The sequence below is a fragment of the Setaria italica genome, chromosome II (genome assembly GCF_000263155.2).
Source record: "Setaria italica strain Yugu1 chromosome II, Setaria_italica_v2.0, whole genome shotgun sequence".
Lineage (NCBI taxonomy): Eukaryota > Viridiplantae > Streptophyta > Magnoliopsida > Poales > Poaceae > Setaria > Setaria italica.
In genome coordinates this window covers 40787115-40796683 of record NC_028451.1, presented here as the reverse complement: position 1 = coordinate 40796683, position 9569 = coordinate 40787115, and the positions used below count along the sequence as shown (strand labels likewise).

The 9569-nt window shown below is 42.5% G+C and overlaps 2 protein-coding genes across 2 annotated transcripts; one reads left to right on the top strand and one right to left on the bottom strand.

Annotated features, from left to right (window-relative positions):
• Window positions 1-433: 433 nt before the first annotated feature.
• LOC101775612 (peptidyl-prolyl cis-trans isomerase FKBP20-2, chloroplastic) lies at window positions 434-4447 on the bottom strand. The gene is made up of 7 exons (XM_004957673.4): window positions 4218-4447; window positions 4033-4102; window positions 3551-3771; window positions 2649-2758; window positions 2146-2254; window positions 1895-1971; window positions 434-951 (listed from the first exon to the last, which is right to left on the bottom strand). The coding sequence occupies exons 1-7, from the start codon at window positions 4414-4416 to the stop codon at window positions 832-834; spliced, it is 906 nt and encodes a 301-aa protein (XP_004957730.3). The 5' UTR covers window positions 4417-4447; the 3' UTR covers window positions 434-831.
• A 101-nt stretch (window positions 4448-4548) lies between these two features.
• On the top strand, window positions 4549-8868 carry LOC101774935 (ubiquinol-cytochrome-c reductase complex assembly factor 1). Its single transcript, XM_004957672.4, has 7 exons — window positions 4549-4919; window positions 5688-5901; window positions 6507-6673; window positions 7396-7520; window positions 8041-8101; window positions 8191-8239; window positions 8340-8868. The coding sequence occupies exons 1-7, from the start codon at window positions 4674-4676 to the stop codon at window positions 8426-8428; spliced, it is 951 nt and encodes a 316-aa protein (XP_004957729.1). The 5' UTR covers window positions 4549-4673; the 3' UTR covers window positions 8429-8868.
• The last annotated feature ends 701 nt before the right edge of the window (window positions 8869-9569 follow it).

The window sequence follows — 9569 nt, the reverse complement described above, 5'->3', positions numbered from 1 at the left end:
CGGGGCCTCTACAGCTGCGTCGTGGGCTCGGCCGGCCGACGGCGGGTCGCTACGAGACAAGGGCCTTCTCGTTCGCTTTCACGCGCCCACGGTCCATCCATCCCTTTGGAAAGCGGCTCGTGCTGACTTGCGTGCCTCCCTTTTTCCAAAGAGGAGCTGCGCTGGATCTGATGCCCGCTCATAGATTATATCTCAATTCTCATGCGTATAGTTTGCACCTCGCCTGACCTGAACCTGAGTGGAGGAGCACTGACTGAAGTGACATACGCCGTCCAAGCGCAATGTACCACATCACTTCGCACGTCCAGTCCAGGATTCAGAAATGGACGTCCCTAAAAGAAGATTCAGAAATGGAGCCCGGGAACTTGCATGGAATTCAATAAGGGATGACCCAAAATCAGAGTATTCCTCCGGAGCTATTAAGTAAAACAACTAAATTCAACAAAAATATTTCCATTATTGGTAGGTGGTAGTAACTTCAAGATGCACTTACACAAATCGCCAGCAAACTCACTAGATTTACTGATGAATGAGGAGATGAAGTGGTGTGGGCCAAGGCAGGATCAACTTCAACATCAAGGCACATATGCCAACTTCTAAAGGGACGCACCAAATGCGCGCATATGCCATCATCATGATATTGAAGACAAAACTGACGAGCTATTACACTACCATCGTCAATAATCAGCAGTAACCTTTACTATCGCAGTAACAACAGCTGGCTATACAATTATACGGCAACCCAGACCGGCAGCAAAATCCTGTCAGCAGCCAAAGAGGCAGGAACATGATGCAAATGTGCTGCCTGGTGGAGGCTCGATGAGCAGATGATCAGCTGCACACAACGTCAGAATAAAAGGCTATCGTCCTCCGCTGGCAGTCCTGCACCGCCAGGAGCTCGACGTCGAACACCTCGAACTGCTTCGCACTGAAGAATGTCGATGGCCCAACCTTGAACAGATGCAATGGAGATGTCAGCAACAGTGTACCATGATGGCAGCTAATAATGGCTATTGCTGTTTGTACTTATGGAGATAATACAGGTCTCAAAACGATATAATCTGAGAGAAACTTCTCTTGGAGTCATTGTACGCCAATGTGGTAGGTTGCACAGAAAATTCTTCAGATACTAATTTCCTCATTCATTTTTGGTACTTTCTATCAATTACCACTTTACCACATAAAAGCCACACATACTGATCAATCTGAAGTATTAAACAGGTACAGATGAGTGCTTACTTCACCAAGTCCTGACAGCTTACTTAACCAAGTCCTTTAGTTTAGGGAACTATTTCTTTTAGTACAGATGGCTTGAACAATAAAAAATGGGGTGTCCGCACATCTGTTCATTTTCCAAATAGGTTTAGGTGGGGAGAGTGTTCTTGTTTTAGTGTCTGGAATCTCCTCTTGTTGAGGCTGACATGGCGCAATGGTCTGGAAATTCCAAATTATTTCTTGTTTCCACTTTTCATTTCTTTTTCTGTAAAAATATTTTTAACAAGTATCATTTTGCTTATCCTTTCAGCAAGGTCCTTTCCCTAATGTTTCGACATGGGAAAAAAAGAAAAAAATACAGTAATACTAACAACAAAATGCCAAAACGATCCATACATGCAGCCAACATATATCAAACAGACTAGAGTAAATGATAATTTATTCTTAAAAAATCCCTCTTATTTCTGGTCTCTACACAAGCAGTTTAGGCACCAGATCTTACTCACACATGATCTTTTACATAATATATTGTTAAATGGATATTTATATCAGGAAAAGGGTAGAGACTATTAATGCACTATGAAGTACATGGATAAAAAGGACAAAGTAACTATACTTATACAAAGGAAGTAAATAAGTTCAAGCCTACTATTTTATGCAAACAAAGACAGTAACTTACAGGAGGACCAAGCTCTGGAGGTATTATCATTCTCCTCTTACCACCTGGTTTCATGTCCCGTATGCCTTCTTCAAAACCTGAGGTATCAATGTCTAAAATGAGCTATGATCTGTTACAACTCCACACCACAACAAACTATCAGAGCAATATTTTCAAGTTGGCTTTACGAATGCAGCCCATAAAGCACTAAGAATAGCGATATTTGCATCAGAGGCCAAGGAAAAAGAACTATTGAGCCAGTGAATACTTTCCTGGAACTAGTGTTCCATTCCCTAACCGAATTTTTGCAGGTGAACCCTGAATATAGGTGCTATCTATCCTTCGTCCTGCTTCATTGTAGCCCACATAGTGAAATATAATCTGTAGTTGAACTGAAGGAAGTCAGTATCATGCAAAAGAAAGTATGCGAAATTTAAACTGAAAGAACTGAACCGTATTAGTAACATGTTTTGAAGCAATGTAAAATGATTTACTTAGTTCTAATAGCTCCACCAAATGGGATAACTTAGATCATCCTTAGAAAGCAAACTAGATAAACAACCAACTAGACCAAACATAAAAAGTAACTAGCAAAACAGTGACAGTGAATCAAATCAATCTTTTTAGCACATAGACATGCAACTTCAAATGTACCATATGGATAAATAAACAATTTTATTAATATCCCAGAACACCAAGGTTATATTGATAAAGCACACATGCATAAATAGGCATTGAACAGAAGAAAATAAATTAGCCGCTTTGGAGGAAGAACCTGCTGACCATCCTTTGGAGAGTTGCCTGTACCAACTTTAATGTCCTCATACATTAGTCCAGAGTCCCGTGTTATGTAGTTGTCTGATGTCACTACTTTGACCTGAAAACCTGAAATGCATTGCATTGCCCTATGGTTAATTTTTACCCATTTGTTCTGGATAGTGCAGGGTTCATTAAATGAAGGTTGTTCTCAGACATATCAATGTCCGAACCAAGTCACTAAAGGCATTGTATTACACTACCATTCCTACAAGTAAACATCAGTACGTGATACTTAAGAGAACGAAAAAAAATACCATCATTAAGTTTTCCAGAGTCAAATGTCCCGTGTGCTTTTACAAGCCTACAACAAATTTGATTTGTACTTACAAATTCATTAGTTTTGTCAAAGAATGATGTCCTTGCTAACGAAAATTATGTTGCACTGTTATCCCGACCAAAAGTAATTGTGCCTATCCTTTTAACAATATTCAGACAACAAGATAGTGGTACAGATATAGTCTTCATGTTATTTTTCACGTTATTCATTTACTGAAAGATAAAAAAAAGGGAATACCAAAGGTGACAGCGTAAATTACAAAATCATATAATCTTGGACAGTATGATATTCCTAAATTCTCTTATGACTCATAAATCAATTAGCAACAGCCAATAGGTATGAGAATGAAGTTCTACATGATCACAAACTTTGTTTCGTAGTGAAAAATCCACTGCTCCATACTTTTAGTTTTTCTAGAATTACATTGATCCATCATCAAAAAATATAATTACATCCAATCAAGTAAGTGAGTTACAAATGGCATATGAAAGAAACGGCGATGGTAAACAACAGACTATGTAGAATATAACATAGCCTATGGCCCATAACTTGTAAACCACGATGAGGAATATGACGCTCACCTTCTCTGATGAAGTTTGGGAAATCTTCAGGGGCACGGTTAGCTTCCTGAATCTTCTTATTCTGCTGAAGCAGCCGCCTTTCATCGTAAGGGTTCATATTTTTACTCTTCCCATAGGCCGAGAATGCTACTGACAGCACCGGCGAAGCCAGCAGCAAGGAAAAGGCTGTTCTCCTCTGGATCCTCACCTCTGCCACATCCTTCTTCTCACCACCCAAAATACTGAGATTTTGCACAGCAGGGATCTCCATTCAATACACCATTGGACACAGTAACAGCATTCTAATTCTTGATTAAAAAAAGTGTGCAGTGCAAGTCTCTCGATGTGTCAAGAACAACATAACACTCGATCCTACGAAGACGTGACAAGAACAAACACTTTCCGTTTATCAAACAAGCATGCTATCAACCAAGAGAAACTGCGCAGCAGCGCGGCACACATGGCATCAGCAAATCATTTCCAATGGCTGAACGAGGGTTTACCATAATACTCCCTTCTCCTTCCGCTTCGCACTCGCGAATACCCTCCCGCACGGAGCAAGAGCAACCATCCCTGCGACAATCGCAAGCCAGAATTCCATTTCAGAACCGGAGCGGTGCCTGAAAACGGAGGAACGAACAAGATATGCAAAGCAATCTCGCCAGCAAGGATGAGGAGGAAGGCTCACGGTTGCAGGAGGAGAGCACGGAGCTGGAGGAGGGCATCAGCTCCATCTCCTCCCCCAAATGGTGCGCTTCGCCTCTGGCTTCTCCCTCCTGCTCCGCAGCTCGTCGTGTCCTGCGGAAGGGGATAAGCTGATCGGCGGGTTTGGGCTTGGGTTTTGGGCTCGCCTCCAGTGCGAGGGAGCCGAGAGACTGGGACGGCATCCACCAGCCAGTCCGTTCCGTTCCGTTCCAGCTGCGGGGGGCTCGGCGCACGGGACGAGGTGGACCGCGCCCAGCCGCAGGCTGAGGTTGCGGACGAGACGCGGGGAGGGCCCACGTGCCAGTGAGTCAAGCGCGCCGCGTCGCATCTGCCGGTGGACCCCGCGGCGCGTGCCCATCTCCTCCTGCTCCGCCCGCCTCCGCAGCCGCCGAGACCCCGTCGTCCCGAGCGGCTTTCGAAGCGCGAGCGGAAGGAGACCATGTCACGGTGGCACACGGCCGCATGCCGCATCTCCGCCGCCGCCGCGTCCCGCAACTCCGCGGCGGAGTCACGCGTCCTCTCCAGGGCCTGCTCGAAGGCTCCCTCGCTGCCTCCGCTCCCGCCGCCTCTCCAAACCCTCGCGAGAACCTTCGCCAAGTCCGCCGCCGCCGCCACCTCCACCTCCACGGCCACATCACGCAGCTCCGGCGCAGCCGCCCCAGCTTCCGCCGGGCCGAGGCCCGAGGTACTGCCGCGCTCCCATCTCGTGCACGCCAGTTGGGGTCTCCGTGTGACCGTGTGATCTGGATGGTTAGTGTTAGTTCATTGTTGTGAGTAGCTATTAGGATTTGGGGATGGAAGTATTTCAGGTCGCGCATTTTAGGCCGCGGTTGTTGCGTATCCACGTAAGTAGCAACCGGATCACCTGTTTCTGTTGGCCTGTTCATGTAGGGAAGGTTGGCTTTTGATACAAATGAGAACTCCTGCAGTGTTTATCTGTTACATGTGATTTGCTGTTCTGGAACTTGGTTAATAGCACAAATTGGTGGTGTTCTGTGTATTGAAAGGACTGTGCGGGGTGCTCGTTTTGCATCCTTCAATGCTCCTAGATGAAGCTTGCACTCTGTTTATTGGATCAAAGTATGCAAAATGGCAGTGCTGTGGTTCTGCATTGCCCTTGTTCCGGTTGTTTAGATGTTGTGTTGCTTCCATTTTCTTGGTTTGAGGACAACTGTATTGCACAATTCCACATTGCCGTCATTAGATTGTTCAATGACTTACAGAAATAGGCATAGGCAGGTGACATATTTTTGAAGCTTATGGTGTGTAAGATGCATGTTCGCTGAGAGATCACAACAATAGGATATTGAGTCCAACAAGTTATTACTCTGTATACATCATCGTGTTTGTCATTGCTACTTATTACTCCCTTTGACAAGGATATGAAGTTTTGATTAGCAATATGTTTAACTTCTCTGCTTGTGGCTTAATGGACTTCTTTTCTCTTTCGCAGGTCAGACTGAATTCTATGTTCCTGTCCAAGCCCTGTTCATTAGCGTTACCACCTGACTCCCCTCTTAGAGCAGCAGATCCACAGTATGAAGGCATCAAGCGTTTCATGCTCACACTGTTGTTGTTCTACAGTAAGCAAAGCAAGGCACTTAGAGGAGCAAATGTTGTTTATGATCGAATTACTTCTCAAGTTGATGCGCCTGCTATTTATGATGGTAAATCTTCCTGCTTTTCAGCTATTTTGTTTGTTTGTTTCTTACTACACGCCTTACCTTTTTTGCAATTGGTGTTTGTGTCTCAGTCTTTTGTTCTGATTTGTTAATACTAAAATATACAGTCTGTTAATTATTTGTAAGAAGATTATGCCGGCGGTTAAATATAAATATCAGATGTACATTAGTTTAGCAATAAGAACTTGATCCTGAATTCCTGGTATGTTGAAGTTGGTTCATATATAGATGCCTAATTGTGCATCCTTTCTGTTTGGCAGAAGTTAACTAGCTGTTCCTCTGAAAAACTAGTAGCTTTGGTGGAGGGCACCAGTCCATGATATGCAGTTGCTACTTGTACACAATTTTGTTTTTTTCATAGAAAAATGCTATTGTCCCCAATCTGCTATATCTGCTACAAGTTGCTGTTAGGTGTAGTGTAAGTTGAATGAGAACAGTGCACTCAAATTCTTAACTTGTTTAATTTAACAAACCAGAGGATGAGTGATCTTTGTTCAGGCAGAAATTGGTATCATGATGATTGAGTTTTAATTAACTGATTTATGATCATGATATATTGAGAAATAAATATCTTTTATGTACCTGTGCAGTTTTTCAGTTGGAGAAAACATTTAAAACAACATTTTCATTGCTTGTTCTCCATATGTGGCTTGTTCTACGCCGTTTGAAGGAAGAAGGGAAGGATGGTGTTAAATTTGGACAGTACATCTATGAAATTTACAACCATGATGTGGAGCTCAGAGTTTCAAAAGCTGGGGTAAACTGTTTGGCTATTTTGTTATAGAAACTGATGCATATGGTTTAATTTTATGCACTGTATCATCTTGATTCTTAATCTGTTATGAGCTATCTGTTGATTGTTAAATATACTTTACCACATCCTCCCACACCTCTGGTCTAAGTGGTACTTAGAAGCTTTCTGTTAGGAGTTTGATATTTCTTGAATATTGGATTTGTGGGGGAGGAGGGGTCATATTATTCATACAATCGAATACCAACATTTGGATATTGTACAGTTGAAGCAGTCCTGCTGTTCTTTATGTTTTAGATTTCAACATATGCTACCCTTGTTTTTGCTTTGGGATATGATGGCATAGGAGACGGGAACAGTAATCACTTATAGTTACATACTGTACTGAAATGCTCAACTGGTAGCAACTTGTTAGCATTAATTTGCTCAATGTAAAAGATTTCATGTACAAAACCAAGAACAGAAGTGCGGTACTTTCTCATGTTTTTAGTACTGTCCGTCCCCTTCTAATCAGGGCCAATACTCCTAATGCTAAAAGCACTGCGTCCTAGTATTCAATCATACTTCAGTTCTCTTGAATGATCAGGTGCATTAGATATGTATAGCATGTTCTCATTGGGGTGTGTGGTGTTTCTCATCTCTCTATCTCTCTACAAGATGACTCTTCAACTTTTTGTGCATTCTTCCTCTTGTGGAAGCTGATTTGTAACATGCCAATGCACCTACAGGTTAACTTGCTCTTGATAAAATGGATGAAAGAACTAGAGAAAATATTCTACGGAAACATTGTGAAGTACGATGCTGCGATAAGCCCTGAGGCTCGTCAGGATGATCTTGTAAATGTCATCTGGAGGTAATTATGCGAGTCTCTACCTAACAACCCAAGTAGCAATTTACTTCCAAGGGCATACCTATGAGCATGATTTCCTTCATTTTTGGTTCACACATGGCATATATCAATTGACTCTGATTATAACACTGATGCTGTAAGAATCATGCTGTGTGGACCAGTACTTCCAAACAGCTCTCCTCCATGGAGTTGTTACTTCATATTTCTAAAGTGAATGAAATAGCAAACTGTTCTGGTAATTCTGTCGCAGTTATCGTTCTTGATTCCAGCACTTTTATGGATTCTACAATAAGCAATTTATACGAGTAGATGTGTCAAATGCTAAATTTCTTTGTTTTGCTACCAGGGAATTTGATATTTTGATTGAATTTGGGAATGTGTTAAATTTCTTTTTAAAATAGAAAATCGATTTCTTTTCTGTAAGAGCTACCATGCCAGCTATATCATAGTTGTGTTGCTGTCTTTCTTTCCCAGTAGAAGTCTTCTGACATTATGTGCCATGTGTACGTGTATTGAATGTTAGGAATATTTATGCTGAGGAAGGTTCAGAGGCTATGGATGCGGCTGCTGCCCCTGCGGTCCAGGCAAGCTCTTTTCCTGATGGAGACAACTACCCTATCAAAGCATAGTCATCTTTCACAAATCTAAAACTACTTGGTCTATTAATTCTCAGGCATTGGCAAGATACACACGAAGGGAGGCAACTTGTCTATCATTGACTGGTGAGGTTTCTGCAACTCTCACATTGAACAGCATAAACCATTTTCTTCTTGAATATAATAAACTCACCTTATACTTCTCTTCGGGATATTTGAACTCCAGACAAAGATGTTATGTTCTCTGGAAACTTCAAATTCACAACCCTGCTGCCTCCAACCCCCAGTCCCAGCCCAAAGAAGCCCGCACGATGAACTGCCATGGTACATCGGTGTTTCATGTGAAGATTGGTAAACAGCAGATCAGTGGATACCTATCATTCACTCAGCAATACAAATAACATGATTTTTCCATCAGCTGTTTATTCTGGGGTCCTCTGGATCGAAACCTTTTTGATGGATATACTTCGTTCTAGATAGGAAGTTCATTTTGTTAAGCTTATGCAAGTGATCCATTTGCTTTAGCTGCCCGCCCACCAGAACGGAGCCTCTTTTTTTTTCCTTTTTGGGTAATCATTTTGCTTGGCTGATATGGACTCGATCATCATTCCAATGGGAAGTGATACAGAAGTAACCCTACAGATGCATCATTTGAATTCTGAATATGTACTAGTGCTTGGAAGTCGTGGATGCTTAGATGATCTGGGAAATGAATGCAATCAGGCTTATTGGAAGGTGTCACCTGATTTTGAGTACTTCGTATGAGCCATGCGATGCCTATAAATTTTTTATAGCAGTTGTATGTACGTGCTGAGATAGATGGCAACAAGCCAGCAACCTTGCCAGACTCCAAATCATCATGCAAACCGTATGCAAGATAGCTGCCATCTGTGTTGTCATTTTGTTGTTTGAAAATTATGTCACCATTTCTTTTACATTGTCGAAGGAACCTATCGTTTTTCTGGGTTGGTCTCAAGCTCATCAACTGCCTGTTGTTCCAAGAAAAACGGCTTCAGTGCAGTACGAGTTGACGCAATGCAACTATCTGGGGAAAAAAAAAGAGAAATCTTTCCTCCAGTGAAATAATAATCTCACCTAAACATCGCTTTCACATATGTGGTCCCTTTCCTTGTTTCCGTACAGTTGCGACCATGTTCTTGCCCCCATTCGTCGAAAATCTGGCCGGCATGGCCTGATGGACCACGTGAAATGGTACTCGACGTGACAGCACGGTTACGTGGCACTTGGCAGTACACCCCCACCCTGCTTGTTTTGTAGCGAACGCATTTTACACATGGAACAATGATTCACTATCTCATAGAATTTGAGAGAATCCATGTGTTTCTTCTGACTTCTGAGTATGATAGCCGTTTCCTACGCCATCGATCTGATACGGAAGAACAACAACGGTGGATGGGGCATGTCCGGGGGGCCAAGGATGGTCAACAGTGCTTGG